At 34.5% G+C, this 22118-nt stretch overlaps 1 protein-coding gene across 1 annotated transcript in view; it reads left to right on the top strand.

The window, feature by feature from the left end:
- LOC150103744 (uncharacterized) overlaps nt 1–22118 on the top strand; it is a 342969-nt gene that overhangs the window by 308284 nt on the left and 12567 nt on the right. Inside the window, exon 10 of the mRNA XM_090396790.1 lies at nt 4541–4589. Within this exon, the coding sequence (XP_090252916.1) occupies nt 4541–4589 (49 nt within the window). The remainder of the gene's footprint in view (nt 1–4540; nt 4590–22118) is intronic.

Consider the following 22118-nt stretch of genomic DNA (forward strand, 5'->3'; position numbering starts at 1 on the left):
TTAGATCAAGAATGTTACACTACAGCAGATTTAAATTCAATCATCTATTCCTTAAAATGTGCAAAACATCTTAATTGAACAGACTGTGTGCCTATCTCCACGTTTTGAGAAGTAATTGGCATGAATTCTTCATGAATATTTTTACAATTTTTTATTAATATTTTTTGTTAATTTTAAATTACTCCCTGGAACTTTAATAATGTTTTCTTTGGTTCACTCAGCTGTGGCCAAGATACATGGAAGTATGCTCATTCTGTTTATCTCATTTGTGCATTAATATCTTGAAAGTTTTAACCAGTTCTTTTACTCTCTCTCTCTCCCTGAAAGATTAAACTGTTTTTTTTTTTTTTTAAGTATTATTATGTCTACCACATATTTCTATTAAGCATCTTGTTACAAAAAAAAAAAAAAATCAAAATATTCCTGTCAATTATGAGATGCAGTCAATGATAAAATTTCTTTTAGGGAATCATGACAAGATGGTTTAGGATATGCCATCAACATGAAACACAGTTCATTGGAATCATTGATAATCAGGAATGTGACTAATATGCAGTACTTGCAGAATAATTTGAATAAATAAATGAATAATGTCAGTAAATGTAAAGTCATGCACATTGGTATGATTAGATATCCAATGTCTTATCATATTAGTGGGATTATGCTAGAAGAAACTGATGAGGCTAGGGAGTGTTAGTAGATAGGAATTTGAAGTTCAGGGGCCATGTAGTAAAGATTGCAAATACAACTCAAAAGATAAATGCAATGCTGGAATGAAATTTGACATGTAAAGATAAGGATATCATTTTGCCTCTTTTACAAGTCCTTGATAAGACCTCACTTGGACTATTGTGCACAGGTCTGGTTTCCATTGTGATTCTGATACAGTGGAGAGAGAGAGTGCAAAGGAGACTGATGATATCAGGATTGTGGAATACTGATTATGAAGACACATTGAGAATTTGTAGACTGCAGACACTAACAAACAGGAAAAAGAGGGGTGATATGATTGAGACTTACAAACTTCTGAAAGGGTCATACAGGATTTCAGCTGATGGACTTTTTCATTTTATGGAGGTTGAGGAAAGGACGAGAGGGCATTCTTGGAAGCTGAGAATGAATGCAATCAAGAAAATGGCAAAAGCTAGATTTTTCTCTCTCAGAGTGGTGCATGATTGGAATGGATTGCCTTTGGATGTTGCGTGCAAGCAGTGTGAATAAATTTGAGAACAAGTATGATTGCTGGTGCATGTAGTATGTGGCCTCCCTCGATGAGTCCCTGACTCCCTGGAGATCTCTCTTAAGTAATAATAATATTCTCTGCAGGGAGATTCATTGTGCACAGGCCTGGCTGGTGTCGTGTACTAAGTGTGCAACATACACAAGCACCGCAGAAGAAAAGGTGTCAGAAAATATGAGATAAGAGTTTAAACGAACAACGAATGGTACAGAATGGTACATATAATTATGAACCATTCATTATGAACGGGCCCCTTCAGATCTTCCTGGAAATGAACAAATAAATTCTGAAATTGTATCCTGGACTCGATTATATCACTGTAATTTTTGATTAAAATTTACAAAAATATACCTAAAATAGTTCTTTATTTTTTGATGTATCATAAATCAACTTATGATTAATTGTTGAGTTCCGTGTAAGGGCCATATCCTAATTTTAATCGGATCGGATGCATGTGGTCCAGCCCTAAAAGTCGGCTTACTACTGATAACTCATTCTTCTCAACATTCGAGCCTGTTATATTAGCGGGCTGTTAGGGCGGTGTCAGCGACGCAAAATAATCGGCGAACTCTCGAGTCCAATGCGAAACATTCTTGTAAAATTCTCTTATCTATTTTCGTTGAATCTTCCTGAGAGAACTAAGTAGGCTAGTATTCTGTAACATTTCCATTTCCTAATATTGCTCAGTCTATCAACATTGATGTACTGCGACAGGATTTCACTAAAATGAAAGCCAGAGGAGTCCCCTTTAGCAAAATTAATGTAAAGAATATTTGAATAAATCTCTTAACTTTATATTACTATTTTATATTATTTTGAAAATTTATATAACTTGAAAAAATTTGTATAAGCAGGACTAATCCGTAGGTAACATTATACTCTAAAGCGGTTTTCATTTATTTTTCATTGCTTGTTCGTTTTATTCACACTTTATTCAAAAAAAAACTTTTTTTGAAAGGTGCCGAACATTAATCGCACACAAGAAAAATACTATGCACTGGTCCTGAATGTTAATTACTTTAATGAGGAGATTCAAGAAAACAGAAGCTCGCTATTTCTGAGTTGTCACATTTTCTGCATTTGTATTTAACATGGTGGCAGCACTGAACTTTCTGGAATGGTATAATAATGAAGGTAATGAATTTTAAAACCACATTTATGATAGGAGATGAAACCAGAATTTGTCACGTGACACATAATAAGCAGCTCTCAATGCAGTGGCAGTGGAAGCATTGTGGATCTCCAAAGACAGAAATTCAAGCATTTACTTTCCTCCAGAAAGATCATGTGTAGTGTGATTGACTTCATGCTTCAGAGAACAACAGCAAATGCAAATGTTTACTGTGAGACTAAAAAAATTGTAGCAGTCTAAAACAAAAGATGTGGCCTCCTCAACTGTGGAGTAGTTTGATTCATGACACTGCATAATCTCCATACTCTGCTGAAACATTAAAACTGCTCGAACAATTCAACTGAGAAGTCTTGCAATACCCATCCTATAGCTCAATAACTCCACCCGTGACTTCCATCTTTATCTCTTCTTGAAGAGATTTTTAGCAGTCCAACAATTCAACAGTGAGGATGGCATGGAAATGTCTGCACAAGACTTTTAAGTGAGTGATGATCTCATTGTTTCAGTGAGAGATACAATAACATGTCTCTAATGTGTGGGAGAAATATGTGGAGAAGTAGCTGATAATATATGTACGCTTGTGACAATAAAATATATGTATAAAGATTTCCTACTTTATATAAGCTCAACTCTCCCAAAATGTCGAAGCCAAATATCAATATCATCAATCTATGCTAAAAAAAGAACAAACCTTAAGCAAACCTTCCATTATAATAAACTATTCCTTTGATATACAAAAATTTGCTGTAGTAAGAGGTAACTGCATTATTTTTATTGTTTTTATTAGGCATATCTCTGGCTGATTTACTGCACAACACTTGCCTCGAATGGTAAGGGCTTTTCATTCCTTTCTGAAAAATCAAGATGTTTTGTTTTCTCAAGCAAAACAAGTAAACCGGCCTACAAACTTATACAATTAACAATTGAGAAACCCTGCAGAAATGATTAACCATCCTATTCTAGAAAATGTGAATTTGAAAACTGTGACATCCATAACAAGCAATTGAGTCTAACACAAATTTTTATTCTCATTGAGATACTTATATTTTTTCAGTACAGTGCAGGAGGAGAGAGAATGAGGGGTCACACCTGCAAATTGTGTAAAAGTGTGGTTAACAAGTGTCAGGACTAGAATTTTTTTGCTTGGAGGATGGTGAATGAGTGGAATGCATTGCTAGAGGGGTGGCTATGTGTGCTTCATCTGTGAATGAGTTTAAAGTGGGGTATGATATGTATTGCATGAATAATGGCTAGTGTGTCAATATAGGTTCTCCCATGATGAGTCTTTTGACTCCATGCAGACACCCGTTATAATAATAACATAAATGTGTCACAAATGACCTGTTCTTAAATGAATATGACTATCAGTCCCAATTACCCATTTTGATGGCATATTCCACTGTTCTTACCACATGATAAAAAATACTGTTGATTTACTGTTTTCTGAAATTAAACTATTGCAGTTTAATACCTGATATAATAAATTATTTTCAGTTTTTCAATGTTCTTAGTTATGCTGTTATCCATTCAATTTTAACAGTCTAACTTTTATTGTTCTGTTTTTCTGTAAAAATCTGTTTTGATTCCGAAAGATTATTTTATTTGCAGTGTATATCTCTGATAATTGATTTCAAAAATCCCCTATGAGAATAACATAATTTAACCTGCTTGTGTATTTACTCCTATGGAAATCATGATGTTAAAACTTCAGCCGAAATATTTTATTGTACAGCAATGATTCAAACATAATTCCTTTGCAAAAATTAAGTAGGAATAGAGGCAAGGGTTTCAGACCCAATCACTTACTAAATTCATTGAATGGGATTTGATTAAAAAATTTTGTCCAGGAAATGCATAATTATTATGTGAAAACTATCACATCATTTTTACTCACAGTCTGTTAATGAGTGTTTCATCCATGTATGATTCTGGTTGTTTTCCAGGAACTTTTGTCCACAAGATTTTGCAAGCCCTCCATTACACACACGATGCCACTGGACTCGAGAACGAATTCGTTATTTTTATACTTGAATGCAATTTCATCGAGTCATCTTCTCTTTGATCAGTACAGCTGGTATTTAGTTTGTTATTTTGTATCAGTTTAGAATGATTATTATTGCATTACATAATTTATAAAAGCTGATGATTATTTTTATTTATTTTTTTAGCTGAATCAGTTCCTCCTTCTCTTGAAGGAACACCAGCTAAAAGTCCCAGGTAGGTATGAGAATGCATTAGCTGTATCTTTAATTTCTAGTTTGTTACATTTAGTTGAATTACTTGTGAACCTTTTTGTTTTAACTTTAGAATGTTCTTAGCATGAATACCTTTCTTTGATAGCCTTGCAATGAATAATAATGATTTGAATAATAAAAATTACTGGGATTTCTTGTTGAAGTTATTATTGAACAAATTATAACATGTTTTTCACTGATTAGACATGATATCATCATAACCTTGATAGCACAGTTTGGAAGAACAACAAGACAGTTCTTCCTTGATTGGAAAAGACCCAAGTTCAGTTCTCTTCATAACACTGGAAATCTTTATATGGACTATATATAAATCAAGTGGATATTAAATCCAGCATCATTTCAAAGCCGAATGCAGAAATTATGAAAGTTTCATATGAAATTTGAACTTTATGTGGACTTTTTTTTTCACTGAATGTGAATTAGCTGATCTCATATGGAGATACTGGAGTTTTTCCCTCCTAGAAACTTTGGTTTTTCACCCTGCATATAAGCAACTTGGCCAGAGAACAATTAACAGAGACAAGATTGCTAATAACTATAAAATCCTTTGTATACCACAGTAAAATATTATTTATTATACAAATATGTATACAATAAATAATTTTACATATAAAACATTTCATCTTGTGTATTGTAAGACATCATCATTGTAAACAACAAACAACAGTGAGGAATTTGAACAAAGAAACAGTAGAGTGCATGTATTACATTAAAATCCATCTATACGTCCAGTTGTGTATTAGAGATAAAATTAACTGAAGTTTAATTAAACCACAACCTGTTTAGTGCAGTTAAGGATTACAGCTTCCCAGACTTTAGGTTTGAAAAGGCAATCATCATGAGAAATAAGTTTTTCAACTGATCTTCCTGTTTGTTCATAGTAAGATAAGTTGCACAAACATGGTACTTGGTATAGACTGGGTATCATCATCAAAGTTTGGTTACTGAAATAGAGCTTCAGCACCTCCTTTGAATAAATGTTCATATTTATACATAAATCTGTGCAGTAGTGTAATGTTATCCCATTGGATCCTATGGTTGTTTTCAATTTCAGGGTAGATTTATGAAGTTTGATAAGATGCATGTGGTCTTGATATTCAGAAATAAGTTTTTCAACTGATCTTCTTGTTTGTTCATAGTAAGATAAGTTGCATAAATATGGTACTTGGTATATACTGGGTATCATCGTCATCAGTGTAAGTTTGTTTTTTGAGAGGATAACCATTTGGTTGATTGGCTTGAAGGTAGTGATTAGTTTGTATTTGTTCATAATTTTTCAGAAATGACTGATATAAGGTATAAGAGACTGTTATTGTTTTTAGGTTGTAGCTATTTAGTAAACCTGTTTGATGGTTTCCAGTTCCTGTTTGAGGAACTGGAAACTCCTTAGTTGTAAAATCCTTAAAATTGTAAAATCCTTAGTGTGTAGAGCACAAAAACAAATTTTGTGCTCTACACACTAAGGATTTTACAATGCCATACTTTTGAGATGGGGGGGGGAGCAGATGTATTATGAATATAGCATCCTGTAAATGTTGGTTTTCAGTAGACAGAAAGTGATCCATTAGGTTCTCATTTATTATTACATTGAGAAAAGAAATTTGATTCTCATTACACAAAAAAGACGTACTATTAAGATGTACTATTAATTACATTGGCCTAGAAGAATCTTATCTTTCCTGAATGGTTGTCATCAGAAATCATGTTCACCATTCAAATTGAAAAGAGTAATCAGTATCCCTTCTTGGATTTCAGGATTAACAAAACAATAGAAGGTACCATCTTATTAAGTGTTTATAGAAATTCCACTTGCACTGGACAAGGAATTAAAGATGCCAATTATATTTTTGGTTTCATCCTTTATCCAAGTATAAGCAAATTTGCATGGAACTTATCTGGTAGTGGCCCTTTCAATAATGCATAGCATTATACATGTCCATAAGGATATGTGCCTTGCATTATGGGGATACTAAGGCAATTGATGTGAAGTCATTAGCCCCTATATACAAGAGTAGCCCAATTGTAAAGATACTTCACATACAAACTTTGCTATGCAAACTTGGATAAAGAATGAAACAGAATATAATTTATAATTTCTTGGCATCTTTAATTTATAGTATAACAAAGTGAAAAAAACCTTTCAACTTCAATAACTTCATATAATTTCCTTTCACCATCCTAGTTGAAAAGTTTGGCATTGTTTGAAAGAAATTACAAAAATTCAACCTTCTAAACAGACAGCTAATTTAAAATAGTTTTTCTAAACAATCCATTCACATTCTTATACACAGAGTGAAATAAGATGAGATGAGACATGCAGAGAAACCACCACGTTCCGACAAAGACGATACAAAGATGCATGATTTTTCTAGGTGAGTCACTTTGCTGCTACAAGGTTCAAGCATTAAAGCTAGTGAGGCCATTGTAAAAGTTTCAAAGCACACTAAGATCTCCTAAGGACAGTTACTTTTCAAAAATGCCAGTGTTTTTAAAATGCATTATCGTTGCAGTGCACTGCTGTGTTTTATATATCTTCTCTTCCTCTGACTGTTGTTGTTTAACCTTTTTATTGCATTACAAAATTAATTTGTTCTTTTTCATAATTAGCATTCCTTGTGTATTAAGAGATATTATTGTGATTAGCTGATATATATATATATATATATATATTAATTTCTATATTGTGCTAAAGTAAACAATCCCACTTGAAATAAACTGTGCACTGCAGCAGTTACTTCTGCATGTGATGTAATAGGAAGCTCATGTTTAAAACATTTTCATCTGTTAACAAGGAGAGTGATGTCATGACAAAGTAGTACTGTTTGGTACTTTTGTGCTTCTGGGTAGAGTAGTATTATTCTTCTAGGAGTGAAATATTGGGCATTAGTGAGTTGTTGAATTATCTGCATTTACACATTTGGAATTGCAGTGAGGAATGAGGTTATTTAATATTTTGCAAACACATTAATAAATTCATCAATTACCATAAGCTTAATGCCAATAGCCACTTGATTAAAAAAAAATTGAATTTTTAGTTACTCATATATTATTACTATGTATGATTTCTTAACACACACACTCAACTTGAACTTTTCCAACAATTATCTGTAGCAGGGGTTCCCAACCTTTTTGTTTCCTAGAGCACATTCTAAAATACCGGTAGGGTGATGGGCACCATCTATTTTTTCAAGCAATTTTTTTAAATTCTTTTGTTAAATGAATACATACAAAAACGTGTGGACAGACTTGTGTGTTCGTCGAACATGTTGTTTATTATTTTAACAGTATAATAGAACACAGAAACTAAGTAAATAATTAATTTATTAACTTGATGCTGATATTTCGCTGGTATTATAACCAGCATCTTCAGAGCATAAAATACATACACAGAATACATACAAAGTTTACATCATAATCAAATGTTTTATTACTTAAAAGTTTACATTATATAAAAATTTAAATATATATATATATATATATATATGTAAGTTAGTGTGATGTTTGTCATTGCATTTCATTGGCCAGTTCTTCATAATTAGGAGAATGTGATGATATTCAAGTTCTTAAACTGGAATGAACAACTTCGAATGCTCGTATACTTTACATTGTATGCGTTTAATACTCATCATGTGTCATTAACGCATGCGTCATATAGCATGCCATGAATTGTTGCGTGATTATTTCAAACTATACGGCACACGGTTGAACAGTGGTGGGCACACACAAATTGGTCGATGGGCACCATGGTGCCCGCAGGCATAGGGTTGGGAACCCCTAATCTATAGTCTCTAATGATGCAGGTTCTATGCCTGCCTTGAATAAAGCAATTATCATCTGATAATTGCTTTATTCATACTATTCTCTTTCTAGAAGATGGAGTTTTTAGTTTGTCATATATTATTACTCTATATGACTTCTTAACATGTGTGCAACTTTAACTTTTCCAACAATTATCCTGTCTTTGATGATACACATTCTGTGCTTGTCTTGTGCCTCTTTTTCATCCCTCCCATATTTTCATTGGTAACTGTTTATTTGAGAATGGCTTTATTCATTCTATTCTGTTTCTATATATCTATGTGTGTGTGTGTGTGTGTGTGTGCGCACGCATCCATGAAAAACTGCATAGATAATATGATATATATAATATACAATCTAAAATTCCTGATGTATACTCTCAGAGGATGTACAGGATATTATGATAGCACAATATGAAAAAAAGTTACATCATTACTAACTTCCTATCAACAACTTTCCTCCAGATTAATCTGTTATCTGTCAAGACTCCCATATTATTGTATATTAATGATATTGGAATAGGTGTAATGGGTGATATACAACTGTTTGCAGATGATGCAAAATGTAATTGAGAAATCAAGCAGGTGTTGTGGCCTTATAGCAGGATTAGAATAGATTGTATGAGTGAACAACAGCATGGAACTGTCAGTTCAATGTTGCAAAGTGTAAGATTCTGAAATTCGGTGGTCAACATGGAATACGAACACTTGGTAGGGAAGTTTTGGAGACAAGAAATCTTGAAATAGTGGTGGACAAGGATCTGAAGTTCAGTGGTCACATTGCACAAGTTGTGAAGTTCATCATCATCAAATTCCTGCCATGTACCCTCAAGGGGTGTACAGGATATGATAGAACTACATGAAAAAAATTACATCATTATTAATTTCCTATCTACAATTTTCCTCCAAATCAGTCTGTTACTTGTCAAGACTCCAACATTATCAGATCTTATATTTCTATCGTCTAAGGCACTTTGTACCGTATCAATCCACCTATATCTTGGTCTTCCTCAGGGTCGTTTTGCTGCCAACCTGGCAGAAAACACTTGTTTTGCTAATCTTTCCTCGCTCATTCTGTTTAAGTGACCATACCACCTGAGATTAGCTCTGCTAACGCATTCCTGGATGCTGACAATGTCAAGTTCTTTCCTAATATCCTCTTTTTTAATATGATATTGCAATTGATGCCATCTGTTCATGCCTATAATCTTTCTCAGGACTCTCATATCTGTGGTCTCTAGTCTTTGGTCAAGTGTTTTACTTCTGACCCAGCTCTCAGATCCATAAGTTAAAACTGGTTTGAACACTGTCTTGTATACAGCTAATTTAGTGTTCCGACTAATTTCTCTCTTATTCCATATGAATTTATTCAATTGACTTCCCACTATACCAGCTTTGTTGATTCTGTTGTCTATTTCTATATTTAATTTAACCATCTTCAGTAAAAATCGTGCCTAAATAGCTGAAATGTTTTACTTGTTCCACAGGTTCTCCATTCACAACACAGTTGACATTTTCAATGATTCTGCCTATTTTCATTGTCTTTGTCTTTTTATTGCTGACCTTCATACCATATCTATTACAACAGCTATTCAATTTAGTCAGAGAATCTTGCAGACTTGTAGCGGATTTATTTAGAAGTATAACATCATCCGCATAAAGCAAAGAGCTGACATTAACATCTCCAATTTTGATATCATGTTTAATACCACTTTCCTTCATAATGTGATCCATATAGATAATGAATAACAGAGGGGATAATGTACATCCTTGTCTCACACCAGATTTAACAATAAACCATCTTACTGTACTTCCTTCAATTCTAACTGCTGACTTACAACTCCAATAAAGACTAAGTATTGTTTGATATAATGCCCCATTCACGCCATATAACTGTAGCATATTGAATAGCTTCTCTCTTGGCACCTTGTCATATGCCTTTTCCAAATCGACAAAACTTAAATACAGATCTTTGTTATATTCCCATGCTTTCTCGACTATTTGTCGTAAAGTGAAGATCTGATCCTGACAGCCTCTATTTGGCCTGAATCCAGCTTGTTCTTCACCAAGCTTTTCTTCCACAATTCTTCTCAACCGTTTCTCAAGTATACTTGCATAGATCTTGCCTGGAACACTCAGTAGGGAAATACCTCTGTAATTCTCACATTCAGTTTTATTTCCCTTTTTATATATGGGTACTATGAGAGCTCTACTCCAATCATCGGGAATTCGTCCCTCTGTCCAGGCTTTCTGAACTATGCAGTGCAGCCACTGTAAGACTCTTTTATACCACCATACTTCAGCATTTCTGGTCGAATATCATCTACTCCTGCTGCCTTTCCACATTTCAAGCCTTTGATGGCTTTTTCTACTTCAAGTATGGATATGTATTCCTGACTGCATGCCTGGTCAGTGTTTTTTTACCACTGTGCTGTCATCACTGCTTGTTTCATTTAGCAGTTTTTCAAAGTAATTACTGCATACTTCAAGGATATCTTTTTCTCCCGTTTTCATGTCACCTTTATCATCTCTAATTCCTTTTATAGCACTCTTTCCTCCATTCCTAAGCTTCTTCAACAACCTCCAGAATATTTTGCCACCTTCTTGATATTTATTTTCTATATTCTTATCAAAGTCCTCCCATAACTTTTGTTTAGCTAGTTTTACACAGTGTTTAGCATTCTTGCATTTGTCTCTATATTCTCTAAGAGCACTAGCTGACTTATTTGACAGGAACTTTTGATATGCTTTCTTCTTTTCCTTCACTGCCTCTTTAACTTCCTGTGTCCACCATGGAGTTCTGATTTTTTTATCCTTACAGACAACCTCACCACCTGCCTCTCTGGCAGAATCAATCAATGTTTTCTTCAGAGTTTGCCACTGATTCTCCAAGGTTTGATTCCTGTTCTCAAACTCTTTCATTTTTTCTTCAATGATCTTTGTGTATTTTAGTCTACAGTTCACATCTGAGAGCTGCTCAACTTTTATTCGCTTTAAAACTTTCTTACATGTTATTCTTTTCAATATGAAATTCAATTTTATCCTGCTCAAGACTAAATAGTGATCACTTCCAATTTCAAATCCTCTGCACTCTGGTGTCCTGCACCAGGGAGAAAACATCACTATCAACAATAACATAGTCGATGAGACTTTTCTTATTCCTTGCCTCTTCTCTCCATGTAAATTTGTGCACATTTTTATGTTTGAACATGGTGTTAGTAATAACCAGTCCATGTCCTGAGCAGAAATCCAACAGATATTTGCCATTATTATTAGCTTTGCTAATAATAAGTTGTGAAGTTATCACCTCATATTATGGCAAGATGTAGAGGATCAGATCATAATATGCAGAAATAAAGATATTCACATTCCATTGTACAGTATAAGGCCTTGATCAGGTGTCATGTGGATTATTGTGTGCACAGATTTGATCCCCTGGTTTTCATGGTGATGAAAATATTTTAGAAAGAATCCAGAGAAGACTGATTAAGGTGGTAACTAGTTGTTTGGGATCTGTGTTATGAAGACATTGAAGGAACAGATGCAGTTTGCAAGCCTTGTAAATAGAAGGGATATGAATGAAGACTTTTAAGTTGTAAAGAGTTGTTTCTGGATTGATGTGGAAGAAGTTTTTCATAGGGAGAGGGGAATAGAACAAGGGTCCATGCCTGGAAGCTGCATAAGAAGGGTGTGAAAATGATCATTAGGAGCAGATTGGAGAGTGGTTAGTGAGTAGAATTCATTATCTGACATTGTGGTGAATGCAGATAATATTGAATGAGTTTAAAGTATGGCTTGATGGTCTTTGTAACAGTGTGTATCTCCCAGATGAGTCTTTTGACTCCATGGAGGTCTGGTGTTAATAATATCAGATCTTATAATTCTGTGTTCTAAGGCACTTTTTGCTGTATCAGTCCACCTAGATCTTGGTCTTTTTTCTGCAATCCTGGCAAAGAACATTTGTTTTGCTAACCTTTCCTTTCCTGTTCTGTTTAAGTGACCATACCATCTGAAATTAGCACTGCTAACAATGTCATGTCTTTCCTAATATCCTCATTTTTAATATGATACTGCCATTGATGCCTTCTGTTCAGTCCCCTAATCTTTCTCAGAATCTCATATCTGTGGTCTCCAGTCTTTGATCAAGTGTTTTATTTCTAACCCCAGCTTTCAGATCAATAAGTTAAAATTACTTTGAATACTGGTTTAGTTTTTTGACTAATTTCTCTCTTATTCCATATAAATTTATTCAGTTGACTTCCTACCATACCATCTTTGCTAATTCTGTTGTTCATTTCCATATTTAATTTGCTGTTTCACTCAAAACTAAATAGCTGAAATGTCTTACTTGTTCTATAAGTTCTCCATTTAAGATACAGTCTATGTTTTCATTATTTCTGTCTATATTCACTGATGTGTGTGTGTGTGTAACATATATATATATATGTTAAATTTCCAAACTTTTGAATTATTAAGCTGACAAGCACTACTAGCTGCATTCTTCATATGCTGCAATCTGGGAACTAACTTAGCGAAAGCCACAATGTGATATTTTGCTTAGTCATTGTACTGCATCTATTTGTGTCAGCATGTGCTTGGTGCATCTAGTGATTTTCTGTTGTGTTTAAAATGAGCAATTTTCATGATCAACGAATTTGTATTAAGTTTTGAATCAAATTGAGAAAATCTTTCATGGAGACATTTGAAATATTAAAAACAGCATATGGGAATGAGATTTTAGGCCAGACTCAAACATAAGAGTGGTGGAGATATTTCAAAGATGGCTGAACTTCAGTCAATGATGATCCCTGTTCAGAACGACTCATCAAAAATTGAGAAAATTTTGCAAAAGTTTGTGAAGTCATCCGTTTAACTGTTCATGAGTAAACAGCTGCAAAAGTAAACATCTCAAAAACTGTCTGTCATGAGATTCTTATGCAAAATTTAAGCATGCATAGCATTGTAGCCAAATTTGTGCCTTGGCTTTTGACTAACGATCAAAAACAAATTTGAGTTGATATGAGCCAAGAGCTTTTCAGTCTAGTTTATGAGGATGAAAACTTTTTAAAAAACATCATTACAAGAAATGAGATGTAGGTTTATGGCTATGACATCAAAACAAAAGGTCAGTCATCACAGTGGATGTCAAAAGGGACACCACAACCCAAAAAAGCGAGACAAGTGTGGCCATACGCCATAGTGATGATCTCAGTTTTTTTATTCTGAGGACATTGTTCACCATGAATTTCTTCCACAAGGCATGACAATGAACAAGGGGTATTATCTTGAGGTAATGCAACATGTTTGTGAGGCTATCAGAAAAAAAAAAAAAAAAAAGCCTGATGCTTGGAGGGAAAAAAGGCGACAAGGCCGAATAGCTTCTAATTTAGACAGGAAAATTTTTGTTTAAAAAGTTTGGGAATTTCCCAGACAAACCTTGTGTGTGTGTGTCGTATATAATCACACATACCTTGAAGAAGCAACAAGCAGTTATTTGGTTGTTGCTTCTAAATTTACTTGATACTAGTATAACATTTTATCAAAATGTTATACTAATCAAAATTCAGTTTTTTAAATCAAGTACTCTTTATAGTCTTAAAAATAACCTTAAGGAAAAAAAAATCATTAAACCACATTAATAATTATTTCATTGTCTACATGATTCATTGTCAGATTGTAATGGAGTAATTATTTCCGAATTGTCATCAGAAGAGATTAAGACAACCTATATCCAACAACTTGATCTGAAGAATTAATGATTTGGTATATGATATCATTTTTAAAAATGCTATTATTATTTTTATTAAATATTTAATAATATTTAATAAAAATAATAAATATTTAAATAATGCTATATTAATAGAGAAAAGACCATTAAAGATTTGATTCTAGTCACTGACTTCAACTTGTGTTTTTTTTTTTTTTTTTTTTTTTTTTTGTCTAGTGGGTTTTCAAGTTAACTAATCTCTAGCATAGCAAGTAGGGTTTTTCTCTTAGAAACTTGGATTTTTAATGCCACATATCAGAAAAAATGATTGCAGAATGCATACTATTTCAGACAACAGTATGTGTATTAGCATTGGCAATCACAAGACAGCAGCAATTGTCTGCTGGCTCTGCCTTGAAAATCATCAAATGGCTATGGGCTCAGCCATTGGTTGATGGCCAAGAGTGGACATTGGCTACCCACCAGTTTCCAAAAGAGTTGGGGCTAAAAGAGCTCTGTCTTCTCCTTTTGGGAAAATAGAAACATATTGCACTTATTTTATTTTTTATCAAAATTGTTTTCATTACTCAAATCATGTAATTACTCAAGGTTATGATTTACTCTCAGTGACAGTCATGCTGAAATGAAATAGCCTGGTTTCTCCAAATTAACTTTTAAAAGTTATTTTGACTACTTATATATGCGAAATATGAGTTCTAGATTACTTCAACCTGGTATCTCTTCCAGGTCTGACTCCCACTGATGAGACCTCAATAAAGGTTGAAACTGAGTCTGAGTAGTGGCCCTTCCCATTATACACATACAAAAGGGTGTGTGTGTGCTTTGCATTATGGGATACATACTAAGGCAGTTGATGTGAAGTCATTAGCCACTATATACAAGTAGCTCAGTCTTGAAGATACTTTATGCCCAAAACATTGTATTGCTTGCTTGCAATACAATGTTTTGGAATTGGCATCTTTAATCAAATTAACTATTATAATTATCTAGCCCCTAGAAGGCTCAATGTTATTACATTAGTTCTGTTTCAGTTGCAATTTGAATTGTTTCTAATAGTTTAGTGCCCATCTGCTTGTCACAGTTATAATTTGAAGATACTGGGTAGAAAACCAGCGAAATATTCCAAATTAATTAATATTTTGCAATAAATTTTATGCATTTTAATTAATTTATTTATTATTAATTAATTATTAACGCATTATTGATTAATTTATTGCATAAATTATAAAATTTACGCAATAAATTAATTTACCAAAAATGTGGCTTGCAAGCATTAAAGATATGACTATCTTGTTATCATTCCATCAAAAGTTGGTATGGAGATCTATGTTTAGGACACTTAATGGTAGATGATCTTGAACTTTGAAAACCTTAAATCTTTGAACACTTCAAAGTTTGTTCATTCGCTGGTGTCCAAAATATAAGGACAAACACTATTTCTAAGGATTACAACTGCAAATTCAGATGAATCAACTTGTGGCAAATACTGACGATTTCGAGTAGAAAGTGGCTACACCTTCAGATTTTCAAATTGCACTCAAATGGGGCATGTGGTAGCACTCAATGGGATAAAAGGTAGAAGATTACACTAAGTGAATTGTGTTTCAAGAAAGCTCTTTTTGTGAAGGAATATAATAGCAAACTTGGATGTTTTGTAATAATACCAGACATCACATCTCAAAGATCTAGATGATTTCACACAGGGAAGAATTATTGGGAAGCTTGAAAAAGGCTGCAGAATTACTGTTATTGCCAGAGAATTTGGAATCTTGCATAGCATTGTACCCAGGCTCTTCGCAGCATTTCAAACCAATGGAATGTATTCCAAACATTTGCTAAGAGGTTTCCCTTTCTCTTCCACAGAGCATGAAGACAGATTTCTGGTTATAACAGCAAAACATGATTGGTGTACCACGGCAGGTCAGCTTACAAGTCAGCTCCATTCAATCACAGGAACATGAATATCTCAACAAACTGTGGCGCAAGACATATGCAACAAGTAGGCCTATACTCCCAAAGGCCTGTAGTCTGTGTACTTTTATCCACAGCTCATCGTAGAGCATGGTTTTCAGTGGTGTTGTATCCATAACAATTGGACAAGACACTTGTTCTGTGGTACTGTAGGCAAAGAATTCATTTTTATGGATGAAAATGCTACCCCACATCATACACAAGCAGTGAAGATATTTCTGGAGACCAAAGGTATTAATCAAATTGAGTGACCAGCAAGCTCCCCAGATCTCGACCCCCATAGAACATGCTTTCAATGCATTGCTGCTCAAATTTCCTCTCCAGAAAACAAACAAGGCCTTATCCTTGCTCTGAAGGAGAGGAGGATCAGTTTGCCTCAAAAACTCCTGAATCACTTGGTGCTAAGCATGGTACAGTGTTGTGAGAGCTACATTGCAGTTCAGGGTGGACATATTCTATGCTGAAATGTCTCTCCACATAATTTTCTGTAAGGATCGTACGTTAATTTATTAGTATGCTGGCAATAAATTTATGTCCACATTTGGGTGTAGTCAAAATTTTTTTTTCGTATACAGGTAAAAATGCAATTCATCCTTAGCTTTAGGACACCAATGTATGAATGGGAGGATTGAAGAATACTAACACTATCAAAACAGTGAGTAGAGTTTTAGGTAAGTGAGTGAATCAGGAAAAGGGTTAGTGAAATAATAGAGTACTGAGGAACACCTGCATTAACAGTAAATTTAAAAAAACAGGAACACCTTCCACCATGCAATGAATGATCTAAAAGAAAACTCTCAATCCAGTTACAATAGGCATAACACAGACCATTAAATGGCAATTTGCTGAGAAGTCTTCATTATCAAAACCATCTACTGTCTTGGAAATGTCAAGAGTGTAACAGCACAAATTTCTCTAAACATTTCCATGGCATGTGTCCAAAGGTAGATAAGGTGTGTTGTGAATCCTGACTGGCATAATCTCTGTTTTTGGTTATCAGTTAGCAAGGAGTGTGCCATAGGAGATATTCTTAGACATGTCACCAGTACAGACCAGACCATAACATCCCCCCTCCCCCCCCGCACATATCACTAGAGATTATTACAGTGTGATTATATACCAATTGATTGGGGAAGCTAAATTCATTGCTGCAAAACTGATTAATTGCTGTTACCTCAAAGATTGTGGAGGCTCTCAGTCTCCACAGTATCTTTGGCATATCCTTGAAGAGTATCACTCATTGATTATGGATTATTTATCTATGGATCTTGATTGTCTGCAATTCATGCTTAAAGTGAGAATCGTCAGCCTTGGGTAATGTCTAACTGGTTTTCCTTCTTGAATTATATAGATCAAACTGAATGAAAATCTGAAGATTGCTGTTAGCAAAGCCTGTAAAACTAACACCAATTGTCTGTCTGCTGCTCACCAGAGTACAAGATAATTGTTGTCATTCTCCTTCCATGCTTGGTATTTTTTAGTTGATTCTCCTTCCAAATTGTATTATGATTGTCAACTCTTCTCTTTATCAGATGATAACCCTATACAAATTTTCTTTGCTACAGAACATTTTCCACCCATTTATTCTGTCTTGTGATTTGGCATTATAATGATGTAAATAGTATAAACAACCACCAGTATGGATTCCATTGCTGCTGATTAACAGGAGATCTACTTTCATGTATCACCCATCTCTGGACAAATGCAATGGAAAAGTTTGGTGAATCTCAAGTGGTTGCACTTGATATCTAGAGCTTTTGACTGAGTCTGGCAACCCAATACAACACAAAGGCAACCCAATACAGTTTTACAGATGACAGCACATTGCACTCCTCCCTTTCTTTTGATAAACCTTACTCTACACAACTCACCTCAACCTACAGAACATCAGCCATCACTTTCCTCAGTTCTGATCTCCAAGGTATCCTCCGATGGGGTTCAGATAACCTCATCAATTTCAATGCTAGTAAAACCCAGTTCTCTTATTTCTCACAAAAAGAACCATTTCTCCAGTATTATTTTTGTCAACACTCAAATTTCCAGATAAAATGAGATTTCTTTCTTGGAATCATCCTGACATCAAGCCTCTCCTGGTATAAATGCGTTACAACCAGTTGCATTCTCAAAAAAACTAGGATTTCTCTTTTGCTCAAGTCATTACTTCACCTCTAAACAACTGTTAACCTTATGCAAATCACTAATCTGCCCAGCTATTGAATACTGCTCTTACATTTGGAGTTGGCCCTAAGAGCTCCCTTAAAATGCTTGACTCAATACAGACGACTGCAATTAGACTGATTGATTAATAACCCATCTCTTATCAACTCACTCCTCCGACTTTAGCACAGGCATTTGGTTTCTGCAGTGTGTGTATTCTATAAATATTTCCATGGCAGATGTTCACCTCTTTCTGAAATAGCATCAATAATTCCCCCACTCAGTACTATCTGTTGGAACATGTGCAGCTGCCATCCAACATCCCTTCACAGTACACATTGAAATCCAAAGAATAAGTTTCGTTTCCTCCTCTTTCATCCCTGCTACTGCTGTATTGTGGAACAGTATTCTCCCTGATGTTTTTCAAGGAATACAGTATACAGGCTTTTAAATCAAATATAAACATGTCTCCTTTCCCAATCCAATACCCTTACACAGTACTAATGTACTATAAGTTGATTAACCAACCTTCTCGTATATGAGCTCAACATCAAAAAAAAAAGGGGGTGGGGGCTCTGTTATTTCTGCTTGTCCTTTCCAGGGGCTTACTACTGTTGTTTTATTTATTTTTTTAATGCGAAACCCATGCATGGAAAGGTTATTAGTGTAGACTGTGGATGGGTAAGAGTTAGATAATTCAGAAATTCTTCTCTAGAGACCAAAACATAGAATATTTTCAAGTTTCTTCAGGCCTCCAATAAGCAAGATGATGATTCACACTGAGCAGTGAAATTCATTTACTCCTTAAAAATATTCGTAAACATCCCCATCCACCCTGGAATTCAAATTTAAAGAGTAGGTGCAATATTCACTTGGCCAATCAAGATGCCATCTTTTGTCAGAAAGATCAATACTAACTTCCTATTAACAATTTTCCTGCAAATTAATCTGTTATCTGTCAAGACTCCAATATTATCAGCTCTTTGCCAGAATGGCATTTTCCTGCCATTCTGGCAAACACTTGTTTTGCTATCCTTCTACTTCTGATTCTGTTATAAATGACAATACTATCTCAGATTAACTGTATTCACACATTCCTGAATGTTAACATCAAGTTCTTTCCTAATATCTTCATTTTTAACACGATACTGCCATTGATGCCATCTGTTCACTCCCCTAATCTTTCTCAAAACTCATATCTGTAGCCTCCAGTCTTTGATCAAGTATTTTATTTCTACCTAGCTATTAAATCTGTAAGTTGTAATTGGCTTGAGCACTGTCTTACATACAGCTAGCTAGTTTAGTGTTTCAGTTAATTTCTCTCTTATTCCATATGAATTAATACACTTGACTTCCTACCCTGCCAGCTTTGCTAATTCTGTTGTCTATTTCCATATTTAATTTGCCATATTCACTAAAGATTGTGCCTGAAATAAATGTATGATAATCCCATTGCACAAGACTGATGTGTCTAACTCTTCACCCTATCAATATCTGGAGTGGTGGTAAAGATTTTGGAAAAGTTGGTAAGAGCTTACATACAGAAATGGGTTGATAGAGCATCTATACCAATGAAGAACATGAGTTTACTAAGGGAAGGTTATATTTGAACAACCTGCTCCATTTTGTAGTAATGTTACTCTTCGGTTAGACAACAGAAATGGATACTTATGAACTTTGTTAAGGCTTTTGAGAGGACAGCATGGAAGTCTGTTGCGTAAATTGGAGAATATGGGATTGAGTTATGAAATATAACCATGGATAAGAGCGTGGCTGACTGACATATATCGAAAAGTGATTGGGGGGGGTCTACCTCTGAGACACAAGGAAGTCGGAAAAGAAAAAATTTGCATATATAGCAATTTCCTGCCAAGTAAATCAGCATGTATCATCAGAGTATACATACTGTAGAAAAATGCAGGAAAGTTATGGTTGTAAGTACAGGAAAACCCCGTTAATGCGAATTCAATATGCATGATAATCAGTTAGCTCAACTGAGTGAAATGATACCATTTCCCGCTTTATGCGAGTGATTAATCAGTTGACGCGATTTTTTGATGTTATGCGAAATTTTTTGTCGCCAATCTGCAGCAAGCAGAAAAGCTGGAAGTCATTAAGAGACATGAAAGTAGTACCTAGTGATACGGTGATTGTGCGAGACCTGAGATAGAGTGAGTCTACAGTTTGGACTATATTAAATAAGAGCAAAGAATACAAAGAACAAGGAAAAGTTGTACTGCTTCTTTAAGCATGCAGATCACCTGAAATAGAAGCCATTTACTGATCGAGATGGAACGTCTTCTATCACTCTGGTGAGGATTATAACCAAAAAAAAGAATACCTCTTAGTACAGGGAATATTAAGGCAAAAGCTCTCTATATTTTTACCTCATTGAAAGAGACCAAATTTCAAGAGGAATGTGAAAGCTTTACTGCGAGTTTAGGATGATTTGACCGTTTTAAAAATCGAACTGGACTGCATAAAATAAGAATAACTGGGGAATCTGCTGGTGCTGATAAAGATTCTGTGGCCAAGTTTTATGAAGAATTGCAAAGGTAATTCAATAGGGTAATTATGACGATCGGCAAATATTCAACGACAAAATTGGTCTCTTCTGGAAGCGTATGCCAACAAAAACTTTCCTTGCTAAAACTGAAGCATCTCAACCAGAATATAAAATATCTAAAGATACCCTCTTATTAGGAGCGTAAGTCGACTTTAAACTCAAGCCTATGTTAGTTTATCATGCGTGAAATCCAAGATCTAATATTTTGAAGAAATCACAATTGGAAAAGAACTTGGATTTAATGAACTGGATAATAAAGATGTGAGAAACTTGCTCGATTCCAATTCTGAACAGTTAAGCGAGCATGATCTCCTTCAGCTAGAAGAACAGCATGCATATGAAGAAGAAGATAATGAATGCTAACAAGAAGAGAATTTTATGACTAAGAAGCTAACTGTGAAAGAACTTGCTAGTTTTCAATCACATTGAACATGCTAAGGAAATTTTGTTTGATGCTGATCCTGATGAAGAACGAAGCTTTGAAGTCTGCCAAAATCTTGATAAAGCGTTCGCCAGCTATCACAAATTGCATGACAAGATTTACAAGCACAATTCAAACATCTTTACTTGGTAAAAATTTTTTTGTAAAAAAGTAGCTCAATCAAATGTTTAGACATTAAATAAAAATTTAAGCTATTGATTTTTATGAGCTTTGATGATTTTATCCTCTAATATAGCTTATACTGTAATTTTTTTTTTTCAAATTTACGCTAACTGATGGAAGAATTAATATTATTCCTATGGTTTATTGCATTTGCTTGGAGGCATTAATTGATGGATTAATTAATTGTGTTAAGCTAGGTTTGCCTGTAGCCAACAAACTCATGAGAAGACTTAGAAAGAATATAGATTATAAACAAATTCAAAACAGACTTTATAAGGGTCAAACACATGCTTACCTTCTGATCTCTTTTTATGTCTATTCGATGCAACTTCTACCATTCCATGTTAGCATGGAAAGGTAGAAGTTGCATCCTCCTCCTTTCTCGCATCCTAATGGTGCAATGGTAATCTGCTTAAGATAATGCAGACTTATTAGCATCAGTCTTTTCCTCCAACGCTTGTTTAGACAACCAAGGCAAATCTTCTCCTGTTATTATTCCACAAGCTACCCACTACTTTACTCTCATCTTTTCTTAGAAAGATATCAGAAAAATACTCAGTAACAACATTGATACTAATCTTTTCACCCTGATAATGTTCCAGTGTACAAAAAGCTTATGCTTCAGAATTAACACCATCTTGTATTAGCTCTACAACCTGTCATACTCA

The sequence above is a fragment of the Typopeltis vanoorti genome, chromosome 8, assembly GCF_054136105.1.
Source record: "Typopeltis vanoorti isolate ZY-2024b chromosome 8, IOZ_Tvanoo_1.0, whole genome shotgun sequence".
Lineage (NCBI taxonomy): Eukaryota > Metazoa > Arthropoda > Arachnida > Uropygi > Thelyphonidae > Typopeltis > Typopeltis vanoorti.